Genomic DNA, 13,394 nt, shown 5'->3' with positions numbered 1-13,394 from the left:
TTGAGGCAAGGATTGTAAACAGACTTGAATTACTTATTAGGGTTGACTGTGGCAAGCTTGTTGTGTGGTTATAGGAATTCCTGGGCAACTGGGAGAACGACGGGGAATGGTATTGTTGTGCTCCAGTACCCTAACTGGAGAAGACTGTGGATGACCCCAAGACATATGATATATCTTTTGGTTAAAACTTGGGTAAACATTGGTGTTCAAGTGTCACTGTTTTTTACCAAAGCATCCTAAGGCAGTGGGACTGTAGAGCCAATTTTTAAATCCTAGCCTAATTGAAATCAGCCTTATTTAAGTAAAACAAAGTATATTAATGCTGGTTTGCTGGAAACAACTGTAGTAAAATGCAGATATCTGGAAGTAAAGCACATCATCTACAAGCATTAAGCCTTTAAAAAGAGGGGAATAAGTTGGCATCTGTGCAGAGGACTTGCTTTTCTGAATCTAGCAGTGTCATTATCAAAGATGAGTGTTACCAAGTTTTTCTTGCTCACTTATAAACACACAGAAACTATCTTTTACAAGATTGCAAGATTCATGAAGTGAGGTACCTGTTTAAGAGTAGCTACCAGCCCCCAATCTTTGATTTGTTTCCTTTGCCTTCGTGATGTGTTTATAGAGTTCTTGAGGTTTCCTTTCACTAATATACTTGCTTTTTTTTTTCTCTCCATACTATATCTTTTAATTGTCATAGAAAAGATGTTCTTTTGCCTTATGTATACAAGTTCTTGATTCCTGCTTGGTCACAGTAGTCTGCAAAGATGCTCTTGTCTCAGTTTGGTTCTCATAAGATTCAGCAGGTCTTTTCAAAGAAGGCTTCAGATGGTGTGTTTCATGAGATACGCCATTTTGGGCAACCACATACCAGTAACTAGAGAATAGTTTTGCTTCTCAGAAGAACCCTTTCAGGTTATGGATGACTGCATAAATTCTCTTACTGTTTCTCATTGCTAAACTAATAATACATTGTATTTCTACCTTTGAGTCAGTTTCCAAGTAGCAGTAGTTGAAGAATGGCTTAATTTTGTCAGGATACGATAGTTTCTATTACATTAATTTTCAAGGGAACAAAATTCATCTCAACTTACATTATATTCCAAGTGCAGTAACTTCAAATAAATATTCAGTAAGAGATGAAAATAATGAAAGGGAAAAAACTCTGGTTGAAAAATTAAGCATTATTACTGTGTACTCAATATTAGGTAGAGTTGTATTAAAGGTAGACTTCAGCTTTTGTAGTTTCAGGTTAAAATGATACTGTTTTGAAGGCAGAGTTTTGGGTGGGCTTTAATTTTCGAGTAAGCTGCATTCAAGCATCTATACCTTAGTAAAATTTCTGAAGGCAAAAACTTTGTGTAACAGGAAAAAGCTAAAGGCATATGGAGTAGATTTTAGATAGGGAACTTCATAACTATTCCTAGGGTGAACTTTGACTCTACATTTAAAGTCAGGCAAGCATTTCAAAATAGTGATATTTCACCTTTTAATACAATTTTGGGGAAGTAAGATGTAGGTCTTGCATTCCAGTGTAAGTTCCAAAGTTAACTCTCAATCTAGAAGGCAGATCTATGCCAGAAAAAAAAATACAAGCATATAATTCAAAACAAACCCACATTTGGTTTCCCACAAGTAACTTGATAGCACTAGCTCCTTTCTTAAAACCAATAAATGCTGCACCAATCTGCAGCATGAAATACCTTGCTTGTATGAGCCTTTCAACAGCATGACTCTTCCCTCTGTATATACATAGAAAAGACAAATTAAATATGGCAGCCATATTAAATTAAAGTTTTGTGACATGTATGTTGCAGAGCCTTTCTTCCATCAAGTGTGGTGTTAGATATATTTCACTCCCTTTTCTTATACAAATAAAGCTTTCTTTCCCATATATAAAAATCAATATAGTTAAAAAGAAATGCTGTCAAGCCTTCAATAAAAATCTTAAACCCCTGTTCTCATTCACACTTAGCTAAGATCAAAGCTGCAGACTTAAGTGTGGATATACTGTATGGAAATAGAATTACTTCATCTTCTTTTATGATTTTAATGCAACTTCATCACTTTTATCTTTAGAATTTGAGTACTCAAGCCTTGTACTGTCCATTTGCACAGGGATGAACTTTATACCTTATGTATATTTTTATTAAGATTATATAATAATGTCAGCTTTTTAAGAATATTTCTACTGAAGGACTTACTCCTCCATGCTCAGCATGCAGGGAGCTCTTCAACTGTGCCTGAATGGTTGAGTCCAGCAGTTCTTTCCTGCTCTGCGATATAGGAATGCCTTTTGGGGGCTTCCAGTCTGCACAGGGATGAGGCGCAGTTGTGTACCATTCCTCACCAGTGCTCTCCTTCTAAATGGAGAGGAAACTTTAGGCTCTTGGCCAAGTGGGTGCTGTGGAGGACACCAGCAGACCCCTCTTCTGCACAATCATGACACCAAGATTCTGTGAATCTATAAAAAAAATGTTTTTACTATTCAATTGAAACATGCTTTTTTATCCCTCCCTGCAATTCCACTTAGCTATGTCCTTACCCAAGTCCATTATAATAGAAGTAAACACAGTTGAGCATGAACTTAAAATGAGAACTTTTAATTTAAAGATTGAATGTGAATCTTCTCTGCATATCCAAGGTAATCTCAAGTGAGATTATTTTATTCTTCCTATACACTGTATCAAGGAACTCCTACCCTGTATACAGTTTTGGGTTCCTCAAAGTATTTTGAAAAGGCAGGAGAGTTCACAAAAGTGCAGAAAGAATAGTAAGGAATAGTAAGGAATAAAGAAAAGTAAGAAAGAATAGTTCTGCAAAGCCTTTCTTGTAGTGGGAAGAGTAATAATCCCTGTTTACAAAGTGTAGTGAAGGCAAGGCTAAGAGTCACTTCATGAGAGTCTGAAGACCTTAGGGTACAGATTTCTGAGAGCAGATACTTCTTTTATAAAATTTTATATTCTGTGGCTGGAAGTTGAAACTAAGGAAATTCAAACAAAGAATGAATTCTGAAATCTTCTTCATGGATTAAGCATCCTCTTTAAATCTGTACGTTTAAAGGACCACTACAGTGCTTTTAGAAAATGGGGACTGAAAATAGAAGGTGCTTGGTGATTCCATTTCCTGTGATATGAAACGGTGTGGTCAGACTGAAAGACCTTCTGGCCTTACAGCTCTGTTAATACAAATTTTTTCTTTTGAAACTGTGCAGCAAGCTTCATAGCTTTCAGTTTCTACTTTTTTGTGTGCGAGAGTAATGGAAAAAACAAATGAGATTCTGAAAACAAATAACATCGCAGCATTGCAACAAGTAGGTTTCTTATCCTAGTGTCATAAAACACATAACTTTGCTCTGAGTTAAATGAGAAATAAATTACTGTTTATCTTTACAATTAAACTTCAGCATTTCAGCAGAAACAGGCATTTTTCAGAAGGCTTTTACTATAGAAAATGTAGGAGTCGCCTTTCCAAATACATTTAGGCAAATGTTACCCTGCTGTATGGTCAGGGTCAGTCATCTTGAAATATCATCACCCACTACCATATTGAGCACGGCCCTATATGATTTCCTATGACAGAAAACTTTTTGAAAGGATGAGTATTCACAAGTGTTTAAAAGATGGCAGCTGTCCTCCAAGCAGTTTATAGACATACAATGAACTCAAGAGACTAAGCTATAGTGTTCCTATTCTACACGTTTCAGTCAGTTTTCACATGGGTAAACTTTGTTTGAAATACCTCCTGAATAAAGAATGAATGAACAGAATTTAGAAATAATTTCTTCTAAAAAGAAAGGAAATTCAATAATTAAAGCAGTAGTCCTGGACTGGAGAACTAGGTTCAGTTTCTTCTTTTGTACAAGGGCTTACGTGGGATCCTTGACAAGTTTTTTATTCTCCTTGGCTACATCTGTACTATCCTTCTAACAGTGCAGCCCACTATCCAGATCTATTGTTTGCCCAAGAAACATTTTAACTCTGTGTACGCTCATTTCCATATCTCTTGATATTCACAAAGCAGCAACTTAGACACTCACCTGTGAAGAAGCTCTGGTGTGCTGCACACAAGTGTCAGTCAGGTTGCCTGACCCATCAGGAACCTGGGAGACACAGTGAAGTTCAGTGGAGGTAAAGTGCAGCAGGTGTATCTATTCCTGAGTCTCTTATTGTTGATCCACAAGGCTGTGATTGTGAACTACTGAGGGGTATTAAGCTACCCTGACATTTTAATGGGTCTTGTATTGGTCAGCAAATCATGGGGTTTTATGGTTTCACAGAATCACAAAATGTTTGAGGTGGGAACGGACATCTGAAGGCCATCTTGTATGACCTCCCTGCTCAAGCTGGGCCACCTAGAGCCAGGACCATGTACAGGCACCTTTTGAGTAGCTCCAAGGAGGGAGATTCCACAACTGCCCTGGCAACTTGTGCCAGTGCTCACAGTAAAAAAAACGTTTCCTGATGCTCGGAGGGAGCTTCCTGTGTTTCAGTTTGTGCCTGTTGCCTCTGTTTCATATTGTCACCCTAGTAACACTGTGGAAGAGTGTTAGTCTTCTTACTAGCATCATGTTTTACATCTTAAAAAATCTTAAAGGGAAAGCAGAGCTAACAAAATGTAGTTCTAGATTTATTTTTGTCACATTCATAAGTAATTTTGTTAGAATAAGGACAGTAAAGAAAGATCACCAACGACTATCCTAATACCATGCTGCCAAAATATCCTGAACATACCAATCCTTTTTCTAATGAAGTCAGATCACGTCTAGTGTTCAAATATATATTCTTTACTTCTGCCATTAAAAGCTAACTGTTGCATTTTTAGTAGTATCACCTGTTTGTCAAGAATCTAGGAGTGAGCAGAATGTGTGAATGCGTTCTGCTTTCTACACTGCAATTTCAGTATTTATTCTGAAATACTAGTTGAAGCTATTCTAAACATGAAATATTTTACCAGCATTTCTGTGGATGATCTTTCTGCCTTGGTCTAGAAATAAGCAGGTGGTTGTCATGTCAAGGTGATGACCTGTCCTGTTTCTTCAGCACCTCAAATTCTTAAGTGGGGGGAAACTAACAATGTGTCTTCTGATATTTATAATGGATTCAAAATGCATTTGAAATTATTTTTTTAATGTTTTCTTCTCTCTAGAAAATACCAAGGATATTCTTGTGATATATGAACAAGAAGCAGAAGAGTGGGCTCTGTATTTAAAATGTCTTTTTGGACACATAGTGAACGAAGGAGGAATCTTACTCTACAATCTGGAGACTTCATCTTTCAAGCACCAGGAGCTACTCTCTTTACCCTGTTATAAATGTAAACTGCTGATACTATCATGTGGACTTCTTAACTGCCTGAATCAAAAGAGAAGTTATTTTCTGGAGCAAGTTCTAAAACCTCCGGATGATGTGGTGATCCTACTTTGTGGGGTGGAGAATTCGGATATTCTTTATGAGATACTGACCTTAGATAGAGGCAGCGAAGAGATTTCTGCTGATCAGGAACCTGAGGAATATCTCTCTGTTATTACTGGAATTATTCAACCAGGTAATCTAAAAATGAAAACTTTGTATGATTATTAGAATAGTTTTCTTAGCTGTATTAATACCATTTGGAAGAGAAAAAAGTGATAATTCAGATTTTCTGAAGAAATTATCTCTCTTCAGCTTGGTCCAACAGTTTTAGTTTGATGATGCATTTGTCATTGAAGTGTGATGTAACTGTTGTACTCTTAGTCTGGCTTCATTTTCTCAGGGAAGCAGCTTTGGGACGTCTAAAAGCTGCCACTGGCACCTGTGAACCTACCATCACTACTTCATGGTAAGATTGAAGAGCTGACATACACTTGTTTCTCTGTTTCCTGAGTTTCAAATCTCAGAAGCTGTACAAAACTATGGGTTTATGTTTAATCTCTTTCAAAATGCCTTAATGCGACAATGTATACATCTCTTTAGATAAATCTGAGTGAAAAATAATTACTGAGTAGGACCCAGTTTTGTGGATGGCATCATTTCCTTTGTGACACACAAAAGCTGTAAGAGCAGAAGTTCCCTTCCCCTTTTACCAACCCAAGTAATAAGTCTGTATTGGAAGAACTAAAACTATCCAGTTTGTATGTGTTTGCACATCCATGGAAACTACAAAGAAGCATTAATGTAAAAATTAGCACTTCTGGAATGTAAGAAAAACCCCTCTCCTGAGAGTGAGAGGTACTGAAATGGCAAAGTCTGTGCACATGCTTTAGTTTAACCCAAAGTTTTACTTTGCCGAACTGCACAAATTAAACCAAGAAATAGCTTTAGAAAGACAGATGCATGGACCACTTTGGAAAAGCAATGTAGGTTGTGCACAGGTTTCAGGTAGATGGCTGTGTGTTTTCCTTTGAAAGCATATTTACTACTGCTTCTTTGTAGTCTCTAGGTCTCTTACCTCCTCTCAGTTCTTGCTATTTTGTCATGATTTTGTCTACTAAGCAGAACATGATGTTTCTGTTTTTGTTACCTGTGAGGTGCCATTTTACTGGCATGGGAGCTTGTGCTTGAGAAAGACATCCTGCAGTTCAGGAGTTTTACTCGGAAGTCAACCTGGTTTGGGATGCAGATGAACAACCAAGAGTATTCTTTTGAACTCAGGGGTAGAGAGACCCCAGCTGAGTCAGAATGGCCTAGCTGGATGTCCCTGCTGCCTTGTGCTTGAGCAGATAAGCTTAAGCATACTGTAAGGCTTTCAAACCTGTCCAGAATGTGTCTACATACAGTCTGGCGATACGGATCAGTGCTTTCAAAATGAAGTTTTAGACTCCTCCTTCCCAGCCATCTCCTGTTCTAACATTTCTTGCTGTTCAGTATTAATTAACCTTTTCCTCAGTATATCTCTTTTGAGCATCTCTCAGACTTTAAGTTTTGGAGCTAATTACAGTTATCTGGTCTGTTTTCAGGAGGTAATGTTTGCAGTTTCTGACTGTGTCTGATATGTAGCTTTATATTGAAGTTCCTTGGCAGCTTTTTAGTGGAATGAAAGCAGTGGGTCTATACAATGTGTGTGTATATAGGAAGGAACTGGGCCCAGAGATAGTTGACTTGTGCAGGAAATTGCAAACTTTTCTGCAAAGATAAAGTTTCTGAGAAGATAGATGATGGTTCTTTTCTTATGTCTGTGCATTCACAAAAATATTTATTGCATCTGCCCTTGGGATTTTACTTACATTGTAATGTCAAGTGACTAATAGGTGCTCAAATGATCTTTTCTTTGGCCGTGGTCAGTATCAGCAACTTCAGAGATGAGTACAAAGCTGAATTAATGAATAGCTGTTGAAGGCCTCAGTCTCAGTGTGTACATCTTTACCAGGCATGCATAGACTATGGCTGGGATCAGACAAGTTCAATTGACTGAACTAGATCTAGGACTGGGAGTAGTGTTGCTGCCTGGTACTTTGGTGTGCAAACCCTCCTCCATACACATGGCTGAGAACTGCTCTCGCCCTGTTTTTTCTGTACTGGTGTGCCCTGGCCATCAGGCAGGCCAGTTCAGATCAGTGCTTCCTAGAAGACCTCTGCACTGCAATTTGTTGCAGAGTGAAAGTATTCCAAGTGCAAGATTTGCTGTTACCTGGCTGTTGATTTAAGCTCTGAGGAATGAAAATGTGCACGTCTTACCATTATTTACCTTTGCTTAAAGATAATGGTGACTGTTTGCAGTGTCTGTATTTATGATATTCTTTTATAGAATCCTATTAAGCTCTTAGCTTTTGTGATATCTGTGGCAGGGGTTTTGACAGATTACGCATCTGGGAAAAAGATTTTTCCCTTGTTTTTGAAATGGCTTGCTAAGGGGTTATTAAGTATACTTGGATTATTTTTTCCTTTGGACCAAATTTTATGCCTTTCTTCAGGACTATGCACTCACAAGATTTCCCAGCTTTCTTCATATGGATCATCATCTTCTGTTGCTTTTAATTGTTTTTAGTGCTTATCCTTTGTCCCTTACATTTCTGCTTTTGGAGATAGCGATGAAAACACTTTTGTGTATGTTCTTCATGCTTTTGCATTCCTTTTTTTCCCTAAACTGTTCACTGCTGTTAACTTGTTCCTCCATGCATTTGTACCTTCTTGTCTCCTCAGTATTAACAAGAGCTGTCACTTTACTGAAGTCTAAAAATTTAGTGATGTGCTTAATTACAATGATTACATGGCATCAGGCTGTCGTGCACCACCGCAACTAAATTCTGTTGGTCCCTTAGGACAGCGGGCCATCTCAATCCTAGGTCTAACTGATGCCTGGACTCAGGAGCAGCTTGTGGCTAGTTAGAACATCTGAAGATGGGTGCTAAATCAGGTTGTTACCTCACAGTCCTGAAGAGTATTAATAACAGTGTAGCTTATGTGTTAGTAATCACCACCCTTCCACTACAGCTTTCTCCATACTCTGCAAAGTTCTTAGGCAAGGTAAGTTCTCAGCTGTCTCTTCTCCCCTAGATGCTATTCTCTTTGCACTGTCTCTACAGTCTGAGATGGAAAGACTGCAAAACAAATCTAATTTTATATGTGTCTCCCCACCATTATTTCATTAATTTGCCAAAACCTTTTGCCTACCAGGTGATGCCAGTTTCATCTTGTTGGAGCAGGTAGGGCTCTTTACCTCTTAAAACTTCCTTCTACCTCTAAAATAGTATATAAGCCAAAAATTCTAGGCAAAAACCAATCCTAATTAAAATGCTCAGTAAAACTAAATAAAATGGAAGATGCAGGGGGGTTTGTACCCAGCAGAGAGCTTGTTTGTCCTGTAATGTGTTTCAAACACAAAATCGGAAGGGTTTGTCATTCCTGTTTGAACATGTTCTTGGAGCAGTAAAGGGAGAACTGAGACATGGAAACTGGCCTTTCTAACATAAGTTTCCTGGATGGTGACAGATTTTATTATATTCACCTTATGCATGAAGAGGAACGCAAATACGTTTATTGTTGTCATAAGATTCCTTTAGCAGGACTTGTTCACAAAATACTTCAATGTATGAAATTGCCACATACAGATTTAGAGTTGGTTTTGAATTTTGTGTAAGGGCCTGTGGTCATAAAAAAGGATAAATCTCTGGGAAAGAGTAGAACACTCAGAAATTTTATTATTCTATGTTAACATCTAAGATGGCCCAGTGCGACTCTAGAATTCTGACTTTTCTTTAACAGCTTTCCCTAATATTGCTGGAAGTAGAATCAGGAGACACATTTTGTCTGCATCTCTCTTTTCCTTTCCCTTTTTCTTTTTACAACTTCTTGGTCTGCTGAACTATGTACCCCTTTTTTATATTAAATTGACCTACTTTCAGTGTGTTAATTCACTACCCTAGGGGTTTTTGGCCTAGACATAGCTGGGCTTTTTGTCTAGTCCTGAAACACTTCCACTTCAAATCCAGGCTAGCCGTATGTTTAAGTAGGGGATTTGTAGATAGAGGGAGATATTTGCAGCTGGAGGTAGTTACTTAGATCTTTAAATGTCCTGAATTCCTCCTGTAGTTATTTGTGCCTCAGTATTGATGATGCAAAAAGAGAACAGGTCTTATCTAATACAAATAATTTTCTGTGACACTGTTTCTAAAGTGTCCTGACACTTTTATGAGACTTTTTGGTGGGACTTCTCAGTACAGCTCAGGAGTTGTAAGTATCCATTAGTCTGCTTGCTGTTCTATTAGGTTTCCTTGTTTACAGCTCAACAAAACAACTCTTGTCACTTCCACTTCCAGCCTTTTCTCTAAGCAGTGGTATCCTCTTTTTTTTTGCCAAAATATTAAGAGAATCTACTTCTATAAAGTGTGATAGTTGAGAACTACTCAACAAACCTACATGTATCCATTCATTATCTGCTATTGTAGCGAAAAGTGAGAAGAGGTGCATAAAGTAACATAACCCAACTAGAAAACTGTATTCACAGTCTTTGACAGCACAGGAAGTATTTTCAGAATGAGTATGTAACTTTTACGTGAGACAGGAATATGCCATTAATTTCTAATTGTTGCCTAAAAAGTATTCCGTGTACTTGCACACGATTTTAATCACCAAAAAGAGTAATGTTAAGAAAACAACTTTTGCTGCTACTAGTAAGGTATAGATCAGGAGTAATGAGATACTAGCATTGGGTATTTGTCTCTAATAAGTAAATGTTGGACAAACAGGCTAGAAGCTTAAAATAGGGCTTAACAGATGCAAATCTTCAGACTGCTTCAAATATGGGGCTAATTTCCATTCTGCAGGGCACAGAAAAGAGAAATAAATCACTATATTTTTTACCATCAGCTTTTATGGTATCTGTCTCCTGTTTCATTTCTGGTACAGTAGCATAGATTTTCTTGGAATTGTTCCAGGAATTTGGGTATGGTGTTGAACACTGAAGTAATACTTCATGTTTTGAATCCACTGCTTTGCTTGTTCTCCTCTAAAACCCTCTTCAAGTTGGTACTCAAATATGAGTAACCAATGGTAATGTATTTTCTTAGGCTGTCAGCAAGATTTGTGCTGATGAGCTAAACCCCTTAATTTAAGTGGGAACTTTAACATTGTCCTCAATGGGCAAGTGTTTCATATAGATTTTGACGCTGACTTGGAGTCTACGAAGAAATGAAGCTAAAATGCTAGCAAGAACCAAAGTTGGAAAGGAAGTAAAATCACTAGAATTTTTGGTTTGTTTGCTTGTGAGTACTGAACATGGTGTGTTTTTGTGTGTGTGTGAACTAAAGTCTTGGTTTTAAAGATTTCTCACATGAACACACAAGATTGAGTAGATAGAAGGAAGTTGGTACGTGGTTCTGGCTTTGTTCACTGCCAGGGAAAGTTGCAGTAGATGAGACCACACAGTTGTGCCTCCCGTTCCTCCTTCCCCAATATATTTACATTCAGACAGCTCATAACCACTGTTGGTGCTTTAAGGCAGTGAGGTCATCTGCTTATTGAGGAGCACCTCAAATGCCAATTAAACTTCTTTTTTTTTTTTAAACAAAAATAATCTGTATGAATTTATCATAAGCAGAAGAGCAGAAGGGGCATTTTGTTAGCTGAAGTGTGCTATGGTATAGTCATCATTTCCATTTTGCCCTGCCAATACATCTTTGAACTGCTCTGCAGGGACTGCTGCTAAGATTACCAGATGAATAAATCTTTCTGAGATGTTGTTTCTTCATCTCCACACAGAATGATTGCTGGGATGCCAGTGCAATGATGGGGATTTGTAACGGGGCTGACTGTCAATAAAAAACTGTGGTTAGTGTCATGAACTTATTTCATCTGGCATGTGATCCTGGCTATTTCAAACCAGAAGAGAAACTGAAGTGGAGCCTGGAGGTGGCAACCATAGATATGATGTTAAGACTGCCATCCCCTGCTGCTTAAACTGTTTGAGTTCTTTGTTCTTTCTTCTCTTATCTTTGCAAAATCCAGAGAAGACTTTATTCGTAATATAATCAGGTTTCTTAGCAGCTCATGTTTTGATCTGTCTAGCCAGTCATGGTGACCTGTACCATTGGATTCTGAAGTATGCATCATGTATGTGATGTTTTTTCCTCTTATTTTGACACTAATTGGATGAAAACTGCTTACACCTGGAAAAGTGAATGCACTGACATCTTAAAGTGAATGTTTTTTAACAGCATTTAGGACAAGCTCATAAAAAAATGTGTTTATAATAAAATTCAAATGACTAAAACATGAGCATTACTGCAACAACATGTACTAATTTAAATTAATGTACTGTGATTTTACTGTTGTTTATTTAGGTTATAAAGTTTTTATTTTTAAAATTAATTAATGGATTTATCATCATTAGTCTGCTCTTTCAGTGTTGCAAGTGGACACCATCCAAAATTATGTCTTGTTTATGGCACAACAGTCATCAGTGAGTGTTTAGCTGTTGATGTGAGGCTATTTCTAAAGTTTACAAATAATTTAAGTTTAAGACTTCCAGCAGGTGTTTTGCAGCTAGAACTGTAAAATGGCTGTGTGAATATGTACTCTTACATGTCCTTGATACAATGTATTATTGACTCTCATCAGGTTTTGCACTGCGGTTACCAATCACAATTACTGAAAATTTATTATTGGAAGGCATCTAGAGAAGTCCTCTGGAAATGCATTTTTTGTATATTTTTTGGCACACAAGTGTTGTTACAACAAAATTGCTATTTGTAATTTCACTGTGATGTATTTCTGTTAAGTTAGTGTCAGCTTCTTGGAAATAGGAAAAAATAAGGGTCATGTTGTTCTCCAGTTTAAAAAAATTGTAACGCCTATCCCTGAAAAAATGAAGTGTAGCACCTATTTAAGTTCATAGTGGAAAAAAAAAATGAATACTAGGATAGCAAAAGAACGGATTTTCATATAGAATCAGATTTTGCTCTTGGTAGGGTCTCTCTGCACTTACTTGAATGGCTATGAGGACAGAACTTGGTGCAGAAAATGTTATTACAGTTAAAAAGTTAGGTGTTCAAAAGTCAAAAAGTTAAAGGTACAAAGTAGCCTATTAAACTTTAGTTAGGAGCCTTGTTCATAGGTATAATTGCCTTTAATTACCTAAGTTCATTTTTCCTGCCCCTCCCCAAAGAACCTGCCCTCATTAGTGCACAGCATAAATACTGCTCAGTTAATTAACAGTTATTTTATACTTTGGTTTCTGTTTGAGTTTGCAGTTGCATTATTTATGTATTGAATGCCATTCAAATCCTGATGAGAAAACAGAATTATTAATTTCCTAATGTGCTTTCCTGTAGAACTCCTTTCTGTATTGAGTGCTGTCCAAACATTATTTTATTTTATCATCATTTTACATACTAGTATTTAGCAAGATCAGGGCGAAGCATTTCTTCCACTTCTGATACCACTTTAAGGCATTACTTTTCATAACACTTACCATTTTTTATGTCTGTATTCAAACTCCCTTTAATTTCAGATGCGTTTGTGACTGCTCAGATGTCTGCAGGTCAGCTGTAAGGTCTTTCACAGAAAGTGCAATACAAAACTAATGAGCACTTCTGAAAAGCATGTTTTAAAAGCCTCAGCTTTTTGCCTCGAAACTTCAGGATGGGAACCTGAAGTTACCTAAATTCTCTAGAGCAGCAATAAGCTAATATCACTATCCTTTCTCTCACTGGAATTCTCTCCTCATTCACTGGACTCTTGTTATTACAAGAATAACTGAATAAAAATATCATAAACGACACCTTCTTTAAGTACAAAACTACAAGTCAATGCCAGATTAGGTCTAACTTGTGCACTGTCCACAGTACAAGTCAATTTAAAAGAAACAGTCAACAATATACTACAAAGGAGAAAGATTGCTTTTGAGTGTTTGGTTTTTTGCAACCTTAATAAAGTCATTGTAAAGCAATCACTTTCTTAGGCTCGTCTTCTCATCCT

General features: G+C 37.3%; 1 protein-coding gene across 2 annotated transcripts in view; it reads left to right on the top strand.

Moving 5' to 3' along the window:
• BANK1 (B cell scaffold protein with ankyrin repeats 1) overlaps positions 1-13,394 on the top strand; it is a 148,502-nt gene that overhangs the window by 7,971 nt on the left and 127,137 nt on the right. For both annotated transcript variants that reach the window (XM_049815311.1, XM_049815312.1), the window contains exon 2: positions 5,149-5,547. In XM_049815311.1, the coding sequence (XP_049671268.1) occupies positions 5,149-5,547 (399 nt within the window). The remainder of the gene's footprint in view (positions 1-5,148; positions 5,548-13,394) is intronic.

The sequence above is a fragment of the Accipiter gentilis genome, chromosome 12 (assembly GCF_929443795.1).
Source record: "Accipiter gentilis chromosome 12, bAccGen1.1, whole genome shotgun sequence".
NCBI classification, from domain to species: domain Eukaryota; kingdom Metazoa; phylum Chordata; class Aves; order Accipitriformes; family Accipitridae; genus Astur; species Astur gentilis.
Note: the sequence above shows the minus strand (reverse complement) of the source record. Positions and strands in the feature narration are given on the sequence as shown.